This window comes from Python bivittatus, unplaced genomic scaffold, assembly GCF_059951505.1.
Source record: "Python bivittatus isolate LINGU-HERP-01145 unplaced genomic scaffold, Pbiv_v1 ctg000070_np1212, whole genome shotgun sequence".
Lineage (NCBI taxonomy): Eukaryota > Metazoa > Chordata > Lepidosauria > Squamata > Pythonidae > Python > Python bivittatus.
The window spans coordinates 39,483,131-39,509,286 of NW_028277034.1; the positions used below are offsets into that span (position 1 = coordinate 39,483,131).

Consider the following 26,156-nt stretch of genomic DNA (forward strand, 5'->3'; position numbering starts at 1 on the left):
CATTCTTTCTGAAGTCTAGCCTAAACCTTCTTCCCTGTAATTTTAATCCTGGTTCTGGTCATGCCTTCTGGGGCAATAGAGAATAAGTCTACTCTCCCTCTTCTGAGTGACACCCCTTCAGATATTTGAAGGCAGAGATCATATCCCCTCTGCTTTCTGTTCCATATGCTAAGCATACCAGATCCTTTATTTTTTATTTATTTATTGAATAGACTCATCCCCGCCCATCTCCCCGCAATGGGGGACTCTGGGCAGTTTACATCAACTTAAAACAATAAATACATAATTAAAATTTATAAAAAGAAAAACACGTTTACACAAATAGAAGGAAGAGAAAAAAATCCAAGAGGCTGATGGAAGCCACATCAGGCCTCTAGGGGGCTAGCTAACCCCATTTCTGACAACCTCCCTCCCCGCCCCAGGCCAGATGGCAGAGCCAGGTCTTCAAATCCCTCCGAAAGGCCGGGAGTGAGGGGGCCTGTCTCACCTCCGGGGGCAAGATGTTCCAAAGGGTGGGAGCTACAGCAGAGAAGGCCCACCTTCTGGACCCCGCTAGTCAGAGTTCTTTTGCCGAGGGGGTCCAGAGCATGCCCTCTCTGTGAGATTGGGTGGGATGGGTTGCAATTGTGGGGGCAAGGCAGTCCCTCAGGTAAGCTGGCCCCATGCCATGTAGGGCTTTAAAGGTGATAACCAACACCTTGAATTGGACCCGGAAGCAAACCAGTACCCAATACAGCTCACCGAGCAAAGGTGTTATATGGGTCCTTCTTTGGACCCCAAAAATAGCTTGCGGGGCTGCATTCTGGACCAGCTGAAGCTTCCAGATACTCTTCAAGGGTAGCCCCATGTAGAGCGCATTGCAGTAGTCTATCTGGGAGACAACAAGGGCATGAGTGACCATTCGAAGGGCATCCCAATCCAGGAAAGGGCGTAACTGGTGCACAACCTGAAGCTGTGCAAAAGCCCTTCTGGCCGCAGCTGCCACCTGCTCTTTGAGCAGGAGCCGTGAGTCCAGGAGGACCCCCAAATTATGAACTGGGTCTGTCTGGGGCAGTGCTACCCCATCCAGCACCAACTATGACAGCATCCCAGATACAGAGGAGCCATTAACCCACAGCCACTCCATCTTACCAGGGTTCAGCTGGAGCCTGTTGTTCCCCATCCAGACCCTCACAGCCTCCAGGCACCGCAAGAGGGCAGTCATGGCATCACTTACCTCACCAGGGATGGAGATATATAACTGAGTATCATCAGCATACTGATGATATCTTGTCCCATGATGACGGATGATCTCACCCAGCGGTTTCATGTAGATATTGAAACGGAGTGGAGAGAGAACCGAACCCTGCGGCACCCCACAGAGGAGGAGCCGAGGATGGGACCATTAACCATTCCTTATGGAGGCCATAGACCAAATTCATATATAAATTCAAAGAGAAAAATGATTAAGGTTTAGATGTATGTTTTCTCTAAAAAGACATTGATATTAATGTTACTGGTAAAGTTTATTTATTCACAGCTGAGGCTTTAAAATTGAGAAAAAAGTTTCTCGCCAGGGAGAAGAGCTGGGCTAATAAAATTAGCACTATATTTCTGGCTTGCATGAGGCATTGGGAATAGCTCTAGGGAAGGGTTTTGGAAGGAGTAATGAAGGAGGAGATTTCAGATGTGATGTCTTCTAAGGCCTTTCATCTTCCTTGCCACTGCATCTGAGTCAAATGCTCATAAAGAAAAATCAGACAAGTGAGTATTCTGTGTTGCTGAATACTCTTGCCACTGTTCGCTGGGGCTATTGGCTCATAAGAACAGAATAGGTTGGTTAGTAAATGGAGCAACAGGCAAAGGGGCTGCTGGGATGGTCTAGCATAGATCCCACATGAATCCTGGGCCTCAGCAAGTGCCTAGCTCTGAGGAGCCATGCTGCTTTTAAAATTCCCAAACAGGGAGGGTTGGAGCAAGAACCAGTCTAACCAAGCAAACCAAAGCCTTTGAATAGGCTTTTATTGTGAGTGAGAAGATGAACATTCCTGTGTCATGGAGAAAATACAGCTCCCCTTAATTTTTATAGATGTATGTTACAAGCCTTGGACAGCAAGGTTTTTTTTTATGTGGTAGTGAAGGAAGCCAATACAGCAAAGAATGGAGAAAGATTTAGAACCAAGATTTGTTTATGTATTCATTCAGTTTATTCCCTGCCTTTCACATATATTGGTATAACGAAGGCAGTTTGTAATATTGTTTTTTTTTTCTTTTTCTCATTTCTTTACAGTATTAAAATCTATCAAGCCTCCATTTAAAAAAAAAAGATTGGATTTAGCAAGTAAAACAGTACAATAAGATGTACAATGTTGCCGTCTATAAAATTAAGTTAGTTAAAAACGTACATATCCTTGCGAGCCTTGGAAAATAAAAAGAGAAATGAAAGGTATAAAAACAGAGCCTTTCTGGGGATATGATTTTCATAAGTGAAGTGCCATACGCAGCGCCATTCTCAGACCTACTCAAGAAGAACTGCCAGAGAGGACTGTAAAGTACATCTGGGATAAAGTAAATGTTCAGATAGCCCTTGTGTACTTTAAAGGTCAAGCCAGTACCTTGAATTAGGTTAATAACTGATTGCAGCAAGTTGAAAACAGCAATTTAGATAGAAAGGGTGGGCCTGCTCCAAACCCCATCCCTTAAGTGTTGCCATCCTTAAGGGGGACCTAGGAAATGCGCCTTTGCTGTAGCAGCCTCTGTCCTGTGGAACCCCCTTCCCCCTAGGATACGACAGGCCCCCCACCCTTTTAGCCTTCCAGAAAACTGTAAAAGATCTGACTTTTCCCCCAAGGCCCTGGGATAGAGTAAGGATTGTATGGATTGATGGTTTGGGGATGGTGGGTCAGGTGCCAGGTTTTCTTGGTTTTCTTGTATTGGTTTTCTTGTTATAGTGAGCCACCCAGAGTTGTGTTTTACAAGATGGGCAGCCATATAAATATTTCAAATAAATAAATAAAATTTGGAAGTATAAAAAAAACAGATCAACAAAAATATGAAAAAATACAATTTTTTAAATGTGTAAGTATTAGTGAAGTTGCATAGGCTTTCATCTACTTAATACAGAAAAGTAACCGTTGTCTTGTGAATGGCAGTCCTCAACCAAGCCATGACAGAGACATTATCGGAGATTCATCTAAGTGTTGGGTTGAACTCACAGAACCAGCTGTGTGGAGGACTGCAGTGTGGCAGTTTGCGAGGGGCCAGGTTGAAGAAGGCTATTGTATTACAACAGAAGATAGCAGCCCCTGAGTTACCATTTTGCTACCATTTGTACTTCTGTAACATTTTCTATCCTGTTCAATGGTTTTTGGCTTTGTTTGTTTGTTTTAACAGATACATGGCCATTATTGATCCTCTGAAGCCCAGGCTGTCTGCCACTGCTACAAAAGTAGTGATTGCAAGTATATGGATTCTAGCATTCCTCCTAGCATTTCCTCAGTGTCTCTTTTCCAAGACTAAAGTGATGCCAGGACGAACTCTGTGCTATGTTTCCTGGCCAGGTGGTATGAAACAACGTTTCACGTAAGTCAACACTTTAAATAGTAATGTATTTTTGCATGCTTCTTTTGTCCCACAAAAGCATTGAAATATGATACCTGTCATAACAGTTCAAATGAAAGGTGACAGCTCGAGAGAACCGAAAGTTTCGTCCAAATCCACCATTTCCATAGCTGCTACTTCATTGTGATGCTAGTGGAGGTAGGTTGCAACAGTTCCTCATCAGAAGATCTCAGATGTTGTGGAACAGGACCTTTCAGAATAAGGCAGTTTCTTAAATTAGCCTTTCTCAACCTGAAGCCATGAAGACTTGGGGTGGTGGTCAATGGCTTTGTTTTTCCATCTTTGAAGACTCATAGACTCCTATGGCCCTTTAAATATGAGCCAATCTACTACTGTATAACCATTAATGGAGCACATTCCAGTTCATCAGATGCATGGATTGTTGTGCTGCAGAGGAGACACATTTGTGTGTATGTGTATGGGGTTATGTGGAGGGAAGGGGGTATGGTGTTAGGGCAGGGGACAGACAGAATAGATAATAAATATTACCAAAGCAGTAGATACGACACAGACATATTTGCATTGATGAGCTGGCTTACATATGATAACAAATCATGATCTCTGTTTAGTCCATGAGATAGGATATTAAATCTTTGAAACTCTTAATTCCACTCTTTTGTGATGAAATGAATCTTTGTAATTCTTTTATTTAAGGACAGCTGTGTTGACATCAATATTAGTTGAAATGTTCCCCTGCTGATTTTGAACTATTGCAAGTTCTGATATTACATTCATGAGGAACTCTGGTTGCTTTTAAGAGTATAAACAACAGCATTTTAAAAAAATGTTTTCAGTGTCAGTCTTGTGTTCTTCTCTTCTAGGTACCACATCATTGTGATCACATTAGTCTATTGTTTCCCCCTGCTTGTCATGGGTATCACTTATACAATTGTTGGAATTACCCTTTGGGGTGGAGAGATCCCAGGTGATACATCTGACAAATATCATGAGCAGCTGAAAGCTAAGAGGAAGGTACTGTAAAACTCCAGCTTTCTTGCTTAATTATTATGAATGGATTTTACAATATTTATAAGCCGCCCCAATCTTTAGAAATCTTAATTTAGAAATAATTAAGGGCAGAAGATAAGGGAGAACCAGGTGGATGCTCAGATTTTCATTCCAGGCCAAAAGCCCACTGAAAAATAATGGTCTTAAAGCATCTTCTGTAATGTCAGAAGGATGGGTGCCAGGTAGCCCTCCAATGGGGAAAATGTTCCATATTGTAGGGGCAGCTATGGAAAAGGCATGCCTTCTGGTCCACATATTTCTTACTTCACTTAAGGGTGGGATATTCAGCAAGCCCACTCTCAATGATCAGAATGGACAGGAAGAATCATATGTACTACACCAGTCTCTGATTATTAGCAACAGTAATTTTTCCATCTTCATAGCAGTTTTTCATTTCAAAACCACTATTTCTTTCTCCATCTCACCACACCATTTTTCATGCAAATAAGATAATAAAACTTGATTTAAGAAGGACGGAGTATTGACATTGCCTATGTTTCATTTGTTTATTGTCTCATTTATTTTCTGGCTATCATGTTATGTAGCATCTTCACTTTGCAAAACTTTAATGAAGTTTTCAGGATTTAGTTATATCAGTAGGCACTGATATATAGAAGTTAAAGGTATTCTCAAGCATTTGGAATTGGGAATACCAGGTGTTACAAATTTTATGAAGTGTAACTGACTAACTTCAGGGTGCATTCCAGTGCAACCGCTTGTGATGACTTCCTGATTAAAGTTTTACATTGCTGAGTTTCATATCATTAAATACATCTTTCCATTTTGATGGTGATAAGCTTGAGTCCAGAGCTTGATGTTCTAAGAATGCCACAGGGTTGTCCTACCTCCTCTCTGCTGTAACATGTAGTAATGTAAATGTGTTCTTGGTATCCTTTAGTGGTTGCTGCTAGTAGAGATAGGTAATGCAGTATGATATTGTGATATCTTCCACTGTGTATTAATACTTATTTTCCCAAAAAGGAAGACGTAGAAGTTTAACCAGTAGGTTGCTGGAGCTGGCTCACCCTGGCTCGCGAGAATTGATTGTTAAATGCTGGATTCTGGAATTATGTGACCCAGTTGACAGCAGAGGTGATCCCTGATGCCTAGCACACCAATCGGTAATGGAAATGGAACTGGCAGAGCAGGTTCTTAAACATTTAGCAGCACACCTTATGTTTTCAAACAAGGTAGCCATTTAGGCATCTCTAAAATGTACATGTATGGATTGTATCCATTGATACATGTAAAATTTAAAAATTACTATTAATTTAAAATACATTATGTCTTGCTACAGAGGAGAAGACTGTGGCTAGATGATTTGCTTGTCTACTCAGTGATTGATTGATTGATTGATTGATTATGTACCATCGAGACATTTTCTACTCCTAGTGACCAATAGATAGATTTTCTCCCTGACAATCTGTCCCTAACCCGGTCTTTAGGTCTTCCAATGGTTCACTCATCACCACTGTAACTGGGTCCATCCACCTTGCTGCTGGGTGTCCTCCTCTTCTCTTTCCTTCCACCTTTCCCAGCATAAGAGCCTTTTCCAGAGAGCTAGGTCTTTGCATAATGTGTCTGAAGTAGGATAATTTGAGTCTGGTCATTGTGCTTTGAGTGAGAACTCTGGATTGATTTGTTCTATGATCCATTCATTTGTTTCCTTGGCTGTCCCTGGTATTCTCAGGAGTCTTCTCCAATACCAAAGTTCAAAAGCATCAATACTAGCTGTTAACAGACAACTTCAGGATCTCTTCGTCATTAAATTGGATTTGGAATAGATAGCCCTTTAGAAAGGAGGAGGGTGGGGAAGCTTATGACCTTTCAGGTGTTGCTGAATTGCAACTATCAAAGTCTCACCATTGACCATGCTAGCTGGAGTTAATGGCAGTCATAGTTCAATATCTGGAGGGCCCCAGATTCCCCACCTTTCAAAATAAGGTGCTGCAAATGGAAGACTGTTCTCCAGTGACCCTCCCAATAGAGGCTGTCCTTTATAAAGGAAGATGCATGACCACAGTGACATTCAATCATCCCCTAAAACATCTAGTTCCACTCCAAGCCACTATTTTCCAAGTATGGAAAGCATTAAACCTTGACCATGGAGAGTAATATTGATCAGACTTTCCATTTTGTCAATAAAGAGCAAGTTCATACAGAGAGGGCTAACACATTCAGTCAGTCTAAAATTGTAAACTGTCTTTCATTGTAAAAGAATAATCGTTATTCCAAACCTTTTAAGTAACTGATAACAACCTTTAAAAAAAAGGTCTTTAATTATCTTTTTAAAAAATGCATTTCAATACTGATAGCAGTTCAGGAGTTTTAGATGCTCCTAACGTTAATTGAATATACTGTCATTACACAGTTGTAGGCAGTCCAAATTATTTGCAATTATTTAAATAGCTTACACTGCAATTATTGAAATGGGTTAAACATTTGAATCAGTAATGAATAGCTTTAAAGTATGAATTCTCCAAAATATGCATGGTGAAAAAAAAAAGCTGCAATTATCAGGATTATCCCAAATAATCATGTGAACAGGGATCAAAGGACCAAAAAAATTGACTACTTTGCCTTTTTTCTTTTTCTTTTTTTAATTTTTTTTCTCTTTTGTTTCTTTTTGCCTCCTTGATGAAGGGATATTTTTTAAAAAAAATTGTGTCCCAAATACACTTAAAACGAACTCATATCCAGTTGTAATAACTCCACTTTGATAATGCAGGATCTTGGTCCATAGCTTTCTTCACTGTTCTGACTCTGGCTTTGCTATAGATTTTTAAATGCTCTGAACCAAGATGAACCAATTGCCCAAGACCCCATTTATCAATCTGACTTTTGTCCATGGCTTTAATGGAGTCCTGTTTCTTCTTGACTGAATATATATGGCCTTTTATATAATGCGTGGGATGAAACATTTGGGTGATAAGTCTCTCCCTCCTATTTTCATTAGTGAAACATTGTCCATTTCAGAAGAACTGTTAGCACTTTTTTGTCTCAACATGCATTTGATGGCTGTTTGGAGGACAACAGTTTTGGAAAGGAACAATAAATGTGTAATGCCTACCCTTTCTCTGGCTCATTTAAACTCTGGCGAGATATGAGCGTTTGAAAAAAAGGCAAAAGATTCCCCTAAATAAATATATTAAAGATGCAGAGATCAAAATTGAAAACTTCTCATTCCCTGGGTACTTTGCTGAGTACTTAGAAAGGAATAGTGGTCCCCTGAGGTTCTTGAAGCCCAGTGAATGACAGCAAGGATTGTGGTGGGAAAAGGCTATCTTATTTCCCTTTAATTGTTTTGTCAATGTGGGTGAAGCAGTGTACAGTAAGAGAATTGTGAATGCAGATGGATTGAGAAGACAGTGGACCCAGGAAAATCACAGATTAATGGGGAGCCAGGAAAACGGCAAGAATAGTATGCATAATAGAATGTCCAATTGGAGGAAATTAAGGAGTCATGTCTCATTTTTGTTAATACTTTTCATGTAACTTTGGCTTGGCTACTAGTTTATTTATTATGTACATACTAATATATTCTTAGTCCCCTTTTCTACTTGGGAAGCACTCAAAATAACTAACAACATTAAACAGAGTTAAACATATAGAGCCAATTTGGTGTAGTGATTAAGGCATCAGGCTAGAAACCAGGAGACCATGAGTTCTAGTCCCCCCTTAGGCACAAAGCCAGCTGGGTGGCCTTGAGCCAGTCACTCTCTCTCAGCCCTAGAAGGGAGGCAATGGCGAATCCCTTTCAAAATCTTCCAAGAAATCTGCAAGGACTTTTCCAGGCAGTTGCCAGGAGTCAACACTGACTTGAAGGCACCATAAAAAAAAAAAAACACCAAACAAACATATAGTCTATATTTAAAATACCAGATGAGTGACACCCAACTGGTTAGAACTGGTGAAAGTAGAACATTCTTCTCTTTCCAAATATCTCTCTGGCCCCATGCAGTATTCTCAATCAACTCAACCCATCTGGAAGAGACCAGGTTAGTGGAAGATGGTCTAGCATTCTTGTGTGGATTCCTTATCTTGTAGCATATCAGCAGCTTGGGGAAAAGCAGACACAAGTTGACTACTTTTTTTCCCTGCAAAATAAATGTTAGTGGATTATTGAAATATGGGACACCTCATGCAAAGTCTCTCTTTTTTCATTCTGGGGCTGAAATTTTCATGGATAAGCTGCTAAAACTGACTTCAATAACATTTAACTACCTTAACTTAAGGCAAGATCTTAGCTTTCTGCTGCTTAACTGACAAATTTGATGTTTAAAAGATGAGCAGGTCATTGAATAACTTATCAACAAAGATAGCAATACGATATTGATGAAAAAAAGTGACAGCTATCTCTGAAAACTTCATCATGGTTCCAATTCAATTATAAACATTTGAAATGCATTTTTAATGAAAATCCAGTTTCTGTTGTTATACTGAAATTTCTGTTCAAATGAAATTTATATACATATATATCAATAAAAGAGAATATATGTAGCTCAGGGTTGAACTGTGGAGTCCTTGGGGTTCTCTGAGCTTGGTTGTTTTCTTGCAAATGTTTCGTTACCTGGCTAGGGAACATCTTCAGTGCAGACTAGCACTGAAGATGTTACCTAGTCGGGTAATAAAACGTTTGCAAGAAAACAACCAGGCTCAGAGAACCCCAAGAACTCCACACATATATATATGTTACTGATGAGAGAATGATTTTTGAAAGTCTGATCGTTTTGCTTACGAACACTATTTTCAGATTACCAAATGACCTACAATGTAACAAAAATCACGATCAATTTTTTTTAAGACAGTTTTCTGGATTATTGCCATCAGTTTATTTTCTTGTACCAAAGGCCTTCCACTGCTAGGAATTTGCCAGGGGTATGATTATGAAGATAAAATGAAAAAAAAAAAAAACCTGCTGTGACAGATGCAGTTTGCAAAGGAACAATGTTTTTGAATGCAAGCCTTGAAATCAGGAAGTCTCTTATTCTCACTTTAGGAAAAGGTTAGAACCACATTTGATAGCAAAAGGGATATTTTACAGATTCCAAAAACAATAAATATAAACTCAAGGATGACAGAAATATATGCCAAATCATCCAACATGACTTATTCAGAGACTATCAAGAATTCTTGCCAATCAAGCTAAGAGACATTAAATTTGAGCACCAGCTATGGCCTCAGGGCTATCCAAGGCTTCAGAGCTTGGATGTGGCCCCCAAAGCCCTTCCAAACCTTGCTAGCATAGTGTAATTTTTACTATAAGAGAAGTGATAACTTACTAAGTAAATAGATGGGGAGTAATGAAGTTAATTGTACATCATGAATACAGTATAGTTATCATACAGAGGCATTCACTGCAAGCCACAGCATCAAAATGGCAATATATGCATCAAGACATCAGACAAGTGACACTATTAAGAACTTGCATAATGATATAAATCATGCTGGTTGCACAATGATGTCATGTTGCACATGTCATCATTTGCCCCACCCGCCCCTGCACCTCTGTAGATGCCCAGTTATGGAGTTAAATAAAGTTTTTGACATTTTCTCACCTACTTTTGGAAGAGTGACTACCAGCACCCAGCTTGGATGGTCAGCATGGACCTCAAGCTGAGGAGACTGTTGGTTCTTCCATTAGGATTTGAAGCAGATCTTCAGTCCCAACAGCACTGACATGCCATTTCATTTTTTAATAGTAATTTTATTAAAAATTACAGTTGTAATGATAAAAAGCTAATACAAACTGAAAAAAAGAATAAACATTGAAGGCACAGAAAAGAAAAAAATAAGACTATAGTAAAGAAAAAGAAAATAAATATATAACACGATTTCCCCCTTCATCACAACAAGTATAAACAATTTTAGTAATTAGTAACCTCTTAAAATTATCAACAACAAATTATCTCTTCTTCCCATATCCCATCTCTTATCTATAAACAAATCCTTAAAACCTCAGCAAAAGTCCATTAAGGGTTACTGGAGATAACAACATCTCTGTTTTAACCTTGATCAAATAAACCAACTTTATATTCCTTCCTTTTACTTCTAACAAACTTGATCTTTAGTCCCTTCAAATAATGTCCTAAAACTTGATTTCTTTTCATTTTTTTCTTTGTCACTTCTCACAAAATTATTCAAAGCTTTAACAGGCTTCTTTTGTAAAGCCAATATAGGAAAATTATCCAGGTCACTCTCTTGGTTTGTTATTTGTACATCCTTTTTAATTATTAAAACGTCAGCTGGTTTTAACTCTTAAAATATGTTAGCAAAAATGGATCATGTTTACACTACAGTTTGCTTACTCACTGTTGCTTGAACATCAAAATAAATTGAAAGGTGACCATACAACAACAACTTTACTCTGGTTATAACATCTTGTTGCATAATTTAGGACACAGATTTTTCTAGGAGGCTATTTGAGTGTAACAAGCTTCTTTCTCTAAATAGTTATTGTCTAATTTCAGGAGATAATGAGAACGACTTTGGAGAAAACAGAGCTAATGCACTATTTTTTACTCTCCCATGCATAGTTTAATTATTTAGCAGAAGTTAACACTTGTATAATTACTACAGTGATGATTGTCAAAGAATTTAAACTGTATACTAGAAATGCCCATAATTTAAAGAGATGTGATGCCTGATATTAAATTATATTAGGAGAACCAATATATACATTTCCACAGGATGTCCCTTTGCCACATTATTTATGAGTTCCATCTGTACTTCTCTTGTATTTCAGCTTCCAAACCCAGAGTTCACTAAATCTGTTAGATTTCAGTTGGCATAATCCCACAATGGGCATTCTTAATTACCATTCTGGCTGGAGATTAAGGGAATTGAAGTCCAAGACATCTGGAGACCACCAGATTAGGGTTGGCTGCCCTGTTTCTGTTCTTCTAATTAATTATAGCAGGCCTTTTTTGCTGGGACATTCTGCAAAGGGGAGACTCTCTTGGTATTTTTGTGACTTGTCTTTTCTAATTATCTATATTGTTCCTTCTTCCCATAATTTCTGGTTACAATCCTTTATTTGAATCATTAACAGGCTTGTTTGCATGCTATTTTGCTTAAAGTTAGCCAAGCCCAGAAGGGAGATGATGAGACTCTGCATTTGATTATGAAGGCAATTTAAGCAGTGGCTATAACTAAGATGCTAGGACTGTGTTCATATCACTAGAAGCCTGTGAACAATTCATGTGAGATCTTTTTTTTTTTTTTTAAGGCAGGAGGAAGTTGACCAAGGAAACAGCAGCTGCAATTGTTGTGAAGGCATGTTGTTGTGAAGCCATCTTCAGTTCTTAATTGTAGTAGAATTCACAAAAAAAGATCATGGTGCTAATATAGAATTATAATTTAATTTAACTTCAACATCATATACTTGAGATTTAGGGCAAGTTTTCTTGCTGGAACCCTTCCCCTGTTATTGACTACTGCTACTGATAATAGTAACTGAATAGCTCTACGAGTAGCATAGGAACAGTTATAAGATAGCTGAATCTCAGCAGGTTAATCAATGTGTGTGACACCAACCACAAGAAGCTTTGTATCATCTTCTTAAGTATCTGAGTTAATAGTTGCATGAGAGGATCAGCCATGTTATATACTTACAAAATTATGAATGAATTCCTCAAGCTGGGCTTCTGACTAGCAGATATTTCATGGATATTGAAACGGCAAACCTAGATAGTTATAAATGGGGCTTTGATAGATTGGAGGAGGATAGGTCTGTCAATGACAATTAGCTAGGAGAACAACATAGAACCTCTAGCATTAGGCAGAAGATAGCCTACGGATGCATAAGAGGAAGCTTTGGATTTATAGTATCCAAGGCCTCCTTTTCCCTAGAGATACCCAAGAGGGGAGAGTATAGTGTTCCTGGACAAGTATTGTATTCCTGGAGGTGAATTGAATTTTCAGTTGTTTCAGTGGGAGGCAAAAGATTAAATCAAGGGGAAAATTGGAGCAGGGAACTGTCTTCTAATAATGCTCATTATCTGTGGAATGGTAAGGGAAACTTCCACTTCTATCTATAAGTAATTCACATCAGTGATGCTGGCTGTATTTATTCTGTGGTCAGAAGTTTGTTTTTGTTTTGTTTTTTTCACCTCCAATTGTGCAAGCTCAGCCTTCCAGATGCAACGTGGTTGGTTATTTGTACTGTTGTTATTTCCAACAGCCTTTTCTGCTGGCGATAGAAAGATCCCTGAGAAGAACTTGATTTTGCTCCTATCTTTCTTTCTGGATCAGACTCAGCTCTCTATATTTATTAGTCACTCTCTATATTTCTCATTTCAAGGATCAGAAAGGCAAGAGTATCTTCCAGAAATCTCATCTGCATTCTCATCCTCATATCCAATTCAAATTAAGTTTGTTAATTCCTTCATTTCTGCATTTGCACACCACTTGCACATCATTTCCTTGTACTATGCTGTTATCTGTAACTGTGAACAAAACAACAATGTATTAAATTTCCAGCATTTAATTTATGATATATAAACTTAATGAGGTAATGTGCCATTGATGTGTAACTTGGTAATGAATGGATTTCAAGGATGAAAATGCAGATACATTCCCACACATTTCCTAATGCTATATCCAAACAATCAGTCTTACCTTCCTACTAATATTCCAAATAAATGTGGGATTTCTGTCACATCAGCACAATTTTTAGTGATGAATCACATCTGCCGGAAAAAATGAATACATCTTGTGAGATCCATATTGGCAATGTTTCAAATAGGCAGCAGCCTTCTGCAATAATCTTTGGCAACTGATAAAATGTCTCATGAGGGGCGTGTTCACATTGCCAAGTAAATGTCACCATAAAATAAAACAAAAGATGGTACAAATGTACTTTATCATGGTGCAGAAGAATAAGACCAAATATCTGATCATCACTTCTGTCCTCCAGATACTTCCACTGGCTGTTTCCCAGCATCTAGTCTGATTTTAGACAGGAAAGAAAAATTAAGACAGATAGGAGGGGGTCATTTATAAGAGATAACTGCTGATGAGTAAAACTACGTTATCCTCTCCTATCTGTTGTCTCATACTGTAAAAACTTCCTAACCACCATACATGCTATAGGGTAGATAAGCCAGTATCAGAGGCCCTGAATGTTGATTACAGGCAATACTATAATTCTCATAAACAGAGGATGATAAGGAGTAAGAGTTGATAAGGAGGTGAGTTCGTTCAGGGAAGGAGAGCTACTGATAACATCGTACTAATGTTCCCTTATCTAGAGTGTTCCACATACAATGCATAATTCTGTCCTTAATTTCTAACTCTCATCTTTCAAGAATCCCTGTCTGAAAAATTTCAAATCCACTCTCACATCTTTCACCAAAACCTTGGTCAGCATGCTCAAGTATGCCCATTAATAGCTGCAGCTTGGCAGGTTAGAAATCTGGGAAGGATAACCACTTTTTTAGTCCAATCAATTAGAGGAAATAAAGTTAGACTAGTTCTACTACTGGTCTAATTATTAGGGCTGAATAAATCTTCAAGGGGATGTTTTGACAAAGGCTTCAGCAAAGTACACTTGGAAGCTGCTTCATGAAATATGGTATCCCTTTGTTCTTGAAGTAAAATGAAATACCGTTTGCTTCATTCTATTGTATTTCCCTCCTCCATGGCTTTCTCCAATAGTTCTAGACTTAGAAGAGGCTTCTGAAAGTCTCTCTAGTCTTCCAACAAGGAAGTAAATATCATTGAGGAAGCTGTAATACAGAGGTCTTCATTTGAGGTCAATCATGTTGCTTTTTTCCCTGGAGAGAAAGATTCGTGTTTTGAATGATGGCACACAGAGCTCTTTGTCAAGGCAATAATTACCCAGCTCTCATGGGCTTTTTAACTATTCCGCTGGCTTGAGAAAATGATGGTCGCTTGAAAGATTTTTTTGGTACTCCATTATGCCAACTCTGCAGTGCCTTTTTAGTATCAATCCAGTGATGGCATTTCAGCTATCAGGAACAGCCAGCCTTGGATGCCAGCCCTGGTGGGGAGAGGGGGAATCTAATATCAGATTTCCCTCTCCAAACACGGAAGCCTCTGCTTGACTTTGGAGTTGAAAATATTACCAGTGCTGCATCCTCTGCATTTGTTTATTAATGAGAGTTGCCCATTACCAGAAAACTAACAGACTCTAGGCAGCTTTTAGAACTTACAAATAAAACACAGTACAAAATCATTTTTATAATGAATTGAGAGAGCAGAATCCAAAATGTAATTCCCCAGTTTAGGTATTGAAATTAATGAGCTAATATTTGTTTGGTATTGATTGATTATGTGCCAGCAAGTTAGTGTCAACCTCATGGACTGATTTTCTCCAGGATGATCTGAACCTGGTCCTTCAGGTCTTCCAAAAGTGCATCTATTGCCACTGAAACTGAGTCTGTCCACCTTGCTGCTGGTCATCCTCATCTTCTCTTTCCTTCCACCTTTCCCACCATTATAGACTTCTCCAGAGAGTCTTTACACAATGTGTCCAAATTGTTTGGTACGTTATAATTAATTCCAGAAGGTTTCCAGAAGAGCCAGATTTTTCTTTGCTCCTGAGAAGCAATCCTTGCTTCACAGAGCAAGCTATCCCAAAAGCAGGGAACTATTACAAAGAACACCCACAACTGTACTTCCTGGCAGGTAGGTAGTGACCTTAGGAAGTGTTCCCTAGTTATTCAGACAGATATGTAGAAACTACTAGGAAAGGGCCGTGTTTAAGACAGCTGGGCTCCACACTGTCTCAGGCTCTGTAAGTAGCAACTGGCCCATTAAATTGCATTCAGAAACCTACTGATAACTGGTGCAGCTCCTGCTGACTTGCTGTCCCAGAGACCATAGGATAGAAATAAGCCTATTCGCTTTTATTAATTGCCTTTAATTAAATAGCTTTGAGGCTTTTTTTAATAGATGTGGCATAGAAACAAAATAAACTAAGTCTTTGATCTGAGGAATTAGTGGCAAAGGTGAATACCACAAGAGTATTTGTGACCGAGCCAAAATTCCTTCTGGCCATGAATCACTGGAAAACCTTTACTTTTGCCTCTTCGTCTTATCCTTCCCTAGACGTCTGTATGCTTATATCAACATGCAATTTAGAATTTGTAAATCAAATTTCAATTTTCATATGATGGCCAAAGGATGAGAAAGGCGAACCTCTTTCCTTGTCAGGATAATCAGAACTCTAGCACTTTTCCCATTGCAGGCTTTTTGTTTTCATTTTTAAAAAATATTTTTAGGTTCAGTTTCACTAATGGATTGATGGTATAACATACATGTGAAAGTGGAAGGCCGTTCACTAGCATTCCTGCATCGTTTCCAGCTCAGAAGATACGTGTTTTGTTGCTTTAGTTTTTAGTCTCCTCAAACTTTTTGTAGTTTATTCAGCTCATCAATTCTGATCTCTGCACTAATTTTATTGAAGCTATAAAAAGTCAGTGGCTAGTCCAAAGGTCAAGGAAATAATTTCTTCCTGAGATGACAGGGGGCTGGGGGAATGAAACCATTACTCTATTTTGACAACATTCTTGAGACCAGAACTGCTTTAATACCATAATAACTCATTCACCATTCACTTGCTGGTTTTGTTACTTTGGCCAGAGATTGGGTTAAAGGAGAGAGAATTCTCTTTTACTGATTTCTCTTTCTTAGAAGAGAAAAAGAGTTCTACAGGGTAACACTTACATGCATAGCTTGCAGCCTGTTCAGGCATAAGGTTCAGCCCTTCCTTCTCCCAGATATTTTTGCCCACAGCAGCAAACCCATCAAGTTGATGCTTCTCTTTCTCTTCATTGTTCATGAAGCCCACTTGCACATCCATGGGAGGGTACATGTATAAAAGAATGAGTCCTGGAAGTTGTGGGGGGAAGTAAAAAAACCTCATAAATAAAGTAGTTATAATATTTAATTACATTTAATTATTATTGTCCACCCTCATTTTAAATCTTTTTGCTTTCGTGACTCCTTTTGCAATAGGCCTTTCCCAACCTGTGACCCTTGGCACAAGAAAAGTTATGTGTCTGTGGAGTGGAGGTCAGAGCATGTGAGGGAGCTGCAGGCCCTACATCAGACAACAGTGAAAAAGGAGCATTATGTGCATAATGAAATACGTGCTTAAGCTCCTAAATATGAACAGAGACTCTGAACCAACCAAAATCCAATGGAAAAATTTTTCATACAAGGCCTCCTTTTCACCGTTGTCTACAGCAACAGCTGGCTTTGAGTCTGATCCTGCTGGGGAAAATCCAGCCTGTGAAGTCTTATAATTCCCTTGCATGTGCTTGGAATGGATGAAGAAGATTATCCAAATTCACCTCGAGTTTTATTCTCAATGGTAATCATTCCCATAAACCTTATGCTGGGGAAATAAAACATAAAATCAAGCTCTTCAGTGAGCCCCATAGCATTCTTTGCTTATTCTTTAGACAAAAGAATAAATCATATTTTTAATGCAGCACACAGGAAGCCATCATAGGGGAAATGTTATCTTTTCAAAGCTTTCATCCCTACTTCCCTTTCTTTCCTCTCACCAATTTAATCTTGCAATAACTGTCATAACCATAGCTCCACAAAACAGATTAGGTAATGACATACTGATTGGCCCAAAATGTTGCTCTGTGAGCTCCAAGACTGAGTGGTGGTTTGAACAACCTTCTCAGAAAAATAAATGTATAAATATAGATGAATATATTTACATACTTTGTGTTTTAAATTGAAATATCTCAATGTTCAATTAAAAACCATTGCCTATTTCTTAAGAAACAAAACTGGGGAAGAGTTTTAGAGAGTCATTGAATCAAGTTGACTGATCACCAAAGACTTTGTCATTTTGATGAATGAAGCTGTATTTCTGCCAGTTCTGTGCAAGGAATGATCCTTTTTGCTGGGATAAGGAGTAATGGAGTGCAGAAATGTAATTTACCTTGAAAATTATGCCATGATTTCTGACAAATAAACAAAAAAAATCATTTTCAGCAGTATTCAGTATTGCTGTCAGTCTGATAAAGATGCTATAGTGTAGTCAGAAAAGTAAATATTTCTGAAAATTAAAACAGATGAAAGATTTTGTAACAAAACTGTACTATAAGGGCTGTCTAGAAGTGGTCCTGGAATGTCATGAAGTTTAAAGATGAATGAACTGAAGTTTAAAAATGGAACACCAACAAAAAAGGATTGGGCCTAAGATGAATATTTCCATGTCTTCAAAAAAGAGGACCACAGAGGACTCATCCTTGCATAACATTGGCATTTGGCAAATTATATATATTGATATTAGTTGGGAAATTATTTCTCTAACTTTTAATATTTTTAACAGTAGTAATCAAATATTGTAGTTTGAAAGGGTTCTTTTAAGAATGGATTATATGTTATTTATATATATTATATATTATGATTTTGACACATTTCAGTTGGGTTTTAGGTCAGATATAGAAACAATATTGATCACACATTTTGTGGAGTCAGTGCATGCACAGAACAAGTGTGACAAGAGCAAATGGCTGATTTTGCAGTGGTACAAACAGTCTAGATAAGTATCAGAGAAAAAGGATTTTCTAACAGACGTAAAACAAGAATTATGGAAGCCTTACATCATACACTTCTGCACGGAATTGACAGACAAGGCAAATGGAAAAACTAGATGGGAGAAAAGGCCAATTTTAGCCTTTTCTCTCTAGCACTCTAGTAAAGAAGCCACAAACCCATCAGGCATCATCCAAAGAAAGATGCCAGAGAGAAGAAAGGCTTTATTTCAAAAAAATTACCCACTGGTTGCTAAGTCTTTGCTTCAGGAGTGTGAAATCTCTTAGTAGCCAAGTCGGTGGGGTTGGGAGTTGAGGCCTTGCCTTTATTTTTTAATTGTGAGATATCTATTCTAGGGATTATACTTTTATAGCACAATCAGCACAAGCTATGAAAAGGATAACACTACCATACATCAAAAACATCTCAGAAACAATCAACAGACTATTACAACCACCTGACATCATTGTAGTACACAAACCAACTCAAGCCTTCCAAAACATCTTAAGCAAACCAAAAGACCCAGTAGCCCAAGAAGAAAAAAACAGGAATCATCTACAACATATAGTGTAAGGACTGTAACCATCACTATGTAGGACAGGCAGGCAGAAAACTAGCAAAGCACATCCATGAACACTAACTAGCAGTTAGAAGATGCGTTAAAAACTCCTTAATCTCACAACAGACTTGGCCAAAGTTTCAACTGGGAAACTGCAAGCATCTTAGACTAAGCCAAATCCCAAAACGCTAGGGAATTCCTGGAATCTTTGCATTCAGAGAAATCAGACATCAATAGACACATAGAGATAAATATTTAAACAACATTCAAAAGAGCTAAGAAGGAAACAGCTAAATAAAAGCTGTTAATTAAAAAAGCTAAGAAGGAATAAAAAGCTAAGAAGGAAACAGAAAGACCAGAACACATCCTCTCCAGCAGCCAATACCCAGATGAGCAAGGATTAACACCAGACAAACAATCAAGCAGAAAACAATACCCTAATCAAGGAACTACCATGAAGAAAACAACACCCCCACCAAAACTGGCAGGGCAAACTACTGTATGTAAACAGGGAGCAAACCCCACACTCACCTGCACTGATGTTACCCAGTTGGGTAATGAAACATCTGCAAGCAAACAACCAAGCTCAGAGAGCACCTAAGACTCCATAGTCCAGCCCTGAGCAACATATATTCTCTCCTATTGGAATTTCTCATCTATCTGTATATTCCCAAAGGATGCCATCTGTGGCTCCACATGTTAAACTGCTATTTCATTTATTCATTCACTTTATACCATTGGTTATTTGGTACAGCTATCCTGTAAAGTAAACCCCTACACCCACATGTCAATCATTCAGGCCATAAGCAAAGTACATTGCAGAAGGGCCAGTTCCATATCAAAATGTTGTCTGTTATCTGAGCAAAGGAGAAATGGCAAAATAAGAAGTCAATCCCTTTTTTTTATCATTTTGTTTTGTTTTGTTTTTCCAAATTATTATATGCCTATATAAAGTGTTGACAGATGTACCTGGCATTCCAGCTGCAGCAGCCTCACGTTCAGCGTGGCAAATATTAAAAGGCACTTACAAGCTACATAGTTGTAAAAAATGGGAAAATTCTTTTTGTTTGTTTCCAGGTTGTAAAAATGATGATTGTTGTTGTATTGACATTTGCCGTCTGCTGGTTGCCGTATCACATTTACTTCATAGTTACTGGAATCTATGAAAATTGGAATCGGTGGAAATACATTCAGCAAATCTACCTAGCCACTTTCTGGCTTGCCATGAGCTCTACTATGTACAATCCAATTATCTACTGCTGTCTCAATAAAAGGTAAGATTGTAATTTAAGAATAATCTACCTAGAGCTAAGAATCCTGAGCATGTTTTTTTCATTCATCTATATTGTTAAATGAAGGACAGGAAAATCAAGAGAAAGGAAAGAGAGGTACTATAGATCTCCTTCCTCATTATAGAAAAGTTTAGTTATCCAAATGCTTAGGTGAATTTTTAGAAATATACATCTCTGTTGACATTCCTCAGTCTATATTCATTTCCTCTCTGTAGCCTTTTTCTTACCATTTGTAGGACTAGCTTCTCCCATTTTGTATGATCCCCTTGAAAGTTAACCTACCTCCTTTAATTGGCCCTTCACTCCTTCAAATGAAATGAAAATCCTTTTATCAGCAGGACAAAGAAGGCATCAGTATTTTGTTACGCATACCATAATTTACTGCATCCGCATATGTTTCTGTGTGCTTCTGCTCTCCCCTGATTTTGGGTCTGTCTTTGTTTGCATGTATGGGTGCACTAAGAAGCTTAGAGTGGGCTGCAGTCCACTCTATGTCACAAGACCAGGAAAGAGGGTAGAGCAACCTCTGCAGCTTTAAGACGTGTGGACTTCAACTCCCAGAATTCCCTAGCCAGTTGGGATAGAGGCTTAGAATGAAACAGTCAGCAACATTCTGAGTGCTTCTCCCCTAAAGATACATTGGGGAACTTTGTTTCTGTACTGTTTTTTCTCTGCACCAAATTGCACCTGTCTGATCTGGTCTGTCTTCAGGCCTATCTTTCTTTTACAGGGTTCTCTCTCTGCACCAAATTGGGCCTCATTCTGTTCAGTTTTCAGAGAGTTATCCTGCTGATGGACAGAGTCTTGAGGCCCTTTAGATCATTTATTTCCAACAATTGATTAAGTTGAAAAAATAAAAAGCAGTAATGCTTGTAGTTCTCTGGAAATGATTACATAGCCATGCAGTGATGAAGTCAGTATGCAGTATTACATGGTTAGCGGAGTATTCTCAGAAGCTTCAGAAGGAGAAGGCCCTTGCACTGCTGAAAGCTAGCAAGTGAATGCAGGCAGGATCTTCTAAAGTTAAAGAAAAGGCAGACCCCACCATGGACTGCTTTCAAAGAAAGGTGATTTGCTGTTCTCCCCTGTTTCCCCACCCCCCGTTTACAGATACTCTTATTCCCTGCAGAAGAGGCAGGAAGAGCCATTTCTTCTTTTTTGTAGGAAGCAAAGAATGTCACTGTGATAGAGGGCAGGATTTAATGGGCATTAAGTGTGTTTGTTTGCTGGTGTAATATATTGATTAGCCATTTCAATCACCAAAGCAACTCTAGGCTTAGAGTGGGACTCATGACCCAAGAGACAGTCCACTGAACTACATAAACTATGTGTTGTTGAACTGCAGAGCTCGGTGTGCATGAAAGACTTGGTGTTCCACACCAGTGTCTACACACTAAGCTGGACTCCGTTCAATCTTTGTAATGTACAATGGTACAGCGAGAGTGGTGGGAGCAAGTAATATCAGGGCAGGGCTAGCAGGATGAAGTTGCACACTCTATTCATTCTGTGTGAATGAGATCATCTTCATATTCAATAGAATCACATGGAACAGAGCTAATCTTTTTTCATTGTTTGTAGCTAAGTGCAATAACATGACCTATGAAAACTTAACTGAAATTCTCTTCTTCTTTGAAATAATGTTTAAACCAAATTGACTTTCATGAATGAACCTTAAGCAATAGGAAAACATGCAGTCTGCCCAGTGCTGGTATAAAACGTTTGATGTGAACAATCTAACATTTAACTAGGGTGTGAGATGATGGATATAGAATGAAATATCCTAGGTGAGGGCATGCCCTGATCTGACACAATCTTGCAGACAATTTACTGAGATCTTAGATAAAATGTTTAATAAAGAGGTACAATTCTTTTTCAAAGCTATAAAATACTTTTTCCACAAATGTTCAGCCCCTTTTTTTGGGTGCTAATGAGTACCAAGAATGTTGTGCATCCGATGAAGTACATCAATATTTTGCAGCTTCTCTTAAACGTGTAACCCCAGCCTGTTTAGATATGAGAAGATTTATTTACTTGCACAGGCAGAGTATACCAAAATCAATACCAAAAAATGTGGTAATATCAAGGCATTCTCTCCATCTTGTACAAAGTGAATGTCATCTGTTTTTTGTTTTGTTTTTTAAGTTGCTAACCTGAACCTGGAACTCTCTAAGTGCTTATCTGGAGTAGCCTGGGCAGTTTACACCTCCCCAAAAAAGAAGAAATGCCTACCACACATAAAAAGAGTTGCATTCAATTTATATGTGATATAAATAAAATACAAGTGGGAAGCAACTCATATATATTAAAGGGACATAAGACATCTCACCATTCTTGTGGTTCTTTTGGTCAGGCCTTTAAGTAGAAGAGGCTATCCAAGAGAATCTGTCTAGTATTACATGGCACTCTACCTGAGAGCCAGCAAAAACCAAAAATACAGATGGGAACAGGCTACTTGTCTGTCCAATATAAACAAATTAATACACAAACAAAATCAGCATCTAATTCAATTTTGAGAGACGTTTCAAAGAGGACATTAATTACTACCATATATATGCAAATATTTTTAGATGATAGCAGAAGACTAGCAAGCACAACCTTTCAGCATCTTGTTCAAACACCTGCCTGTCGCAATCTTATTTAACACCCACATAATCCCACCAGGATTTGCATCTGGCATAGAAATGCTGCTGTCTTATTCTCCCTGTCTCCCAATCAAAACAGAAAATGGGTTCAAACATTTGTTATTTATGCGAAAAATTCAAGATGAACTTATACTGCAAGTAATTTATCTAAAGAGAGCTTCATTTCCTTGTGTTTTTGTGTTCAGCAGTGTTACTTGTAATATTGCTATGCGCATTCAAGCTATTATTAGGCATGAGTTGAATCAACTGAACTGAAGTGGTAATTGGAATGGATGAGTCAGTGTTTGTGATGTTCAGGCAGGTCTAAGTCCATTTTATACCATTCTTGTAATTTTCATTAAAAAAAAAAACTTTAACCGCTCAATATCTGCTTTCAAACTATGTACATGAAGTTTTATTTTTATTTACTCTACTTGTTATATTTCCATCTACTCTAAGTCTGAATATTTGTAAACACTTCCCTTTAAAAGTATCATCTTTTACACAATTACTGCTAAAATATTACCTTTTTTACACATTCCTCTTTAAGATATGCACTTTTATCATTATCGGCCTTCTCATCTACATATTAGCCAGGGAACTGCAAATTGTGTTAGCATGATTTAAAAAAAAAAAGTGGTCAGAATTATCTAGCATCTTGAGTGGTATTGTCAAGGCAGATATTTAGGGCATAAAAGGGCCCTGCTAACAGAAGGGGCAGGAGGGACCCAGTTGGCTTGGGTTGGTTTATCACATTTTGAAACAAGCGATGCGTCTTCTAATGATGACAATTCTGCAGAACTATCGAAGTGTTTTCTTCCGTTGTATTACTTGAGGCAAAGGCATTTTGGAATGCTCCACACACACCAACAAAAAGTACATGTCTGAACTATTCCAAACAGCCTTGCCCCTTCTTTTTCTATATGCAGGGAGTTTAATCCACAGAAAATAATAAGATAGTCCTTGTTTAGTGACTGCTTCATTTAGCGACTGTTCGCCGTTACGATGGTGATGAAAAAGTAACTTTGTGACTAATCCTTGTATTTATGCAGGCTTGTAAAGCCTTTGCAGGCTTGTAAACCAAAGGGCAGCTGAACTAAGATCACTGTCACTGTTTCACTTAGTGACCATTTTGCTTACCTACTGAGTTGCCAGTCCCAATTGTGATCACTAAACAAGGAGTACCTGTAAAGAATATTAGTACCATCTAAGAACAATATTGTAATATACATGTAAACCAGCTATAAATTAAGCAGCAAAAGGGGGAGGTGGTTAAAACATCTAATCCATAACTTTTCAGGTGATTATTACCACCCTTCTTATGACAGTTTGCATTAAAGGACTGTGAATGAGCCCCATATACCTAATAGCTGGGGAGCACAGTATGACACTCTGAAAGCAGCTATAGAGATGCAGCTGGATTTGCATTCTGTTTTATTAGGTTTCTAGGGTTTTCAACAGATGGGAAACAAGCCCTTTAAGCAGTTTGTTCCAATCCTGCCATTAAGAAGTCTCAACACATCTGTTACAATTAGAAAGTTTCTTCTACTGTTAAGCCAAGTTCATTACAATTTTTATCCATTAGCTTTAATTCTACCCTCTGGAGTAACCAAGAGCAAGTTGCTTCCATCTCCTGTATGACAACTCTTCAGATGTTTAAAGGTTACTATTATGTTCCTCTTTAATATTCTTTCCTCCAGGCTTAGTACCCCTAAGTCTCTCACTATTCCTCGTAGAACTGGATTTGAGAATCTTTATCATATTGGTTTCTTTCTTCTGGACATATTTTAGTTTGTAAACACTCTTCTGGAAATGTGAAGTCCAGAACCTGGATGTCTAGACAGCTATATTTGATTAATTGTTCTGTAAAAAATGTTTCTTATGAGATGGGTCAGATATCAAGTACATACACTGTGGTACGTGCGTGTGTTTTCCAGGTTCCGAGCCGGTTTCAAGAGAGCTTTCCAATGGTGTCCTTTCATTGAAGTATCTAGTTATGATGAACTGGAGCTTAAGACAACTAGATTCCATCCGACCAGGCAAAGTAGCTTATACACAGTTACCAGAATGGAATCCAGCATGTCAGTAGTGTTTGAACCCGGTGATGGAGAAAGCAGCAAGTCTAATCGCAAAAAAGGAGCACAAGAAGCCAACACAAATGGGTGTTCATGCAGGAGTTCCAAAGCTAGTTCAGCAGTGTCAGGTTACATCAATTCTCCATATACATCAGTGGACGAGTATCCCTAAAGCCTTTCATGAGCTTATACTAGATGTGAGACAAAGTCATATAGCTAAGAAATAAAACAATGCTATTCTGCCTTAGGATCAAACATCTGGAGGGCACCCATGCTTCAGATATGGAGCACTGACTGCATGTGTATATATCTGCCTGTTATCATCAGCCTTCTTTGGTCCAACCTGTCTTTGTGTTTCGGAAAAGACAAGGAATGAGTCTTGTTTACATCAACATTATGACCTAGTGCCATGGGATAAGCTGGAACATTCATGTACATTATAGAAAACAGGTGGGATTAAGAACAATTTATATCCCACTGAAATCAGCAAAAATTACTCATGATTTAGATGTTACCTAAATGAAAATAACTTGCTGTAAATCCACACCTTATGAAATAACATTATATGTGGTGAACTTGTTCTTTGGAATTAAGATAAGCAATGGCTCTTACCCAGTTTGATGAATGTTACTGATTTGTATAACATAAGTGTTCTAGCAGCATAAAATGATTTAATATTTAGGTAGATAATTTGCTACCATTCCTCTGAAAACCTGAGGTTGCTTACAGAATAGCTCCACTGTTTGCAGTCTTAAGTGAGGAACAGCCAACCTTTGAGTATAAAGGCTCCATATAAAACTGCTAAGTTCCAACTCTAAAATTCACTGCACCACATTAAGACTATTAATTAAGCATGGGACCCAGCAGTTGTTACCATTTTTTTAACTTGTTTTGCATCTGATTTCCTGCCCCATCAGCTGTACAGCAGGTATGGAACATGTTCACTAAATAAGATAGAAGAGGGATGGAACAAAAGACCAGAAAGGAGCAGGTCTTCCCATTTGTTATTTTCATGGGTATACAAATGTCTGGATTGCATTTAAAAAGAAAAAAATCAAGTTCATTTCATTGTTCACATTAGAGCTTCAGGTTGCCTTGTGTAATAGCTTCCTTAACTCTGTCAATCACATTGGTATCCATAGATGTCCAACACAACCTGCTATGTCACAGGTATAACAAAATGCACATTGTTATGTCATGATGCAACTCCCAGGCTTTCCTATTTGCATCTTGTGGTTGTATGCAAGTATGTCATTCATATGGTTTGCATTATAATGTGTATTTCATCATCTGCATACACATCAGCTTCCTTCTGCAGATGTTCATGTGTGGTATCCTCTTGGAATTGATGGTATCTTTTAATTATCTGCAATATACCTTTAAGCAGAATTGTTTTTACTGCAGTTTGAAAATAACAGCTGAAGATTTTTTATAACTGATCCTCTTAACATTATTTTTTTCATCTTTCCATCAC

At 38.2% G+C, this 26,156-nt stretch overlaps 1 protein-coding gene across 1 annotated transcript in view; it reads left to right on the top strand.

The window, feature by feature from the left end:
- Positions 1-24,854, top strand: part of TACR3 (tachykinin receptor 3) — a 49,627-nt gene extending 24,773 nt beyond the window's left edge. Inside the window, exons 2-5 of the mRNA XM_007428838.1 lie at positions 3,373-3,561; positions 4,422-4,572; positions 19,772-19,968; positions 24,545-24,854. Of these exons, the coding sequence (XP_007428900.1) occupies positions 3,373-3,561; positions 4,422-4,572; positions 19,772-19,968; positions 24,545-24,854 (847 nt within the window). The remainder of the gene's footprint in view (positions 1-3,372; positions 3,562-4,421; positions 4,573-19,771; positions 19,969-24,544) is intronic.
- The last annotated feature ends 1,302 nt before the right edge of the window (positions 24,855-26,156 follow it).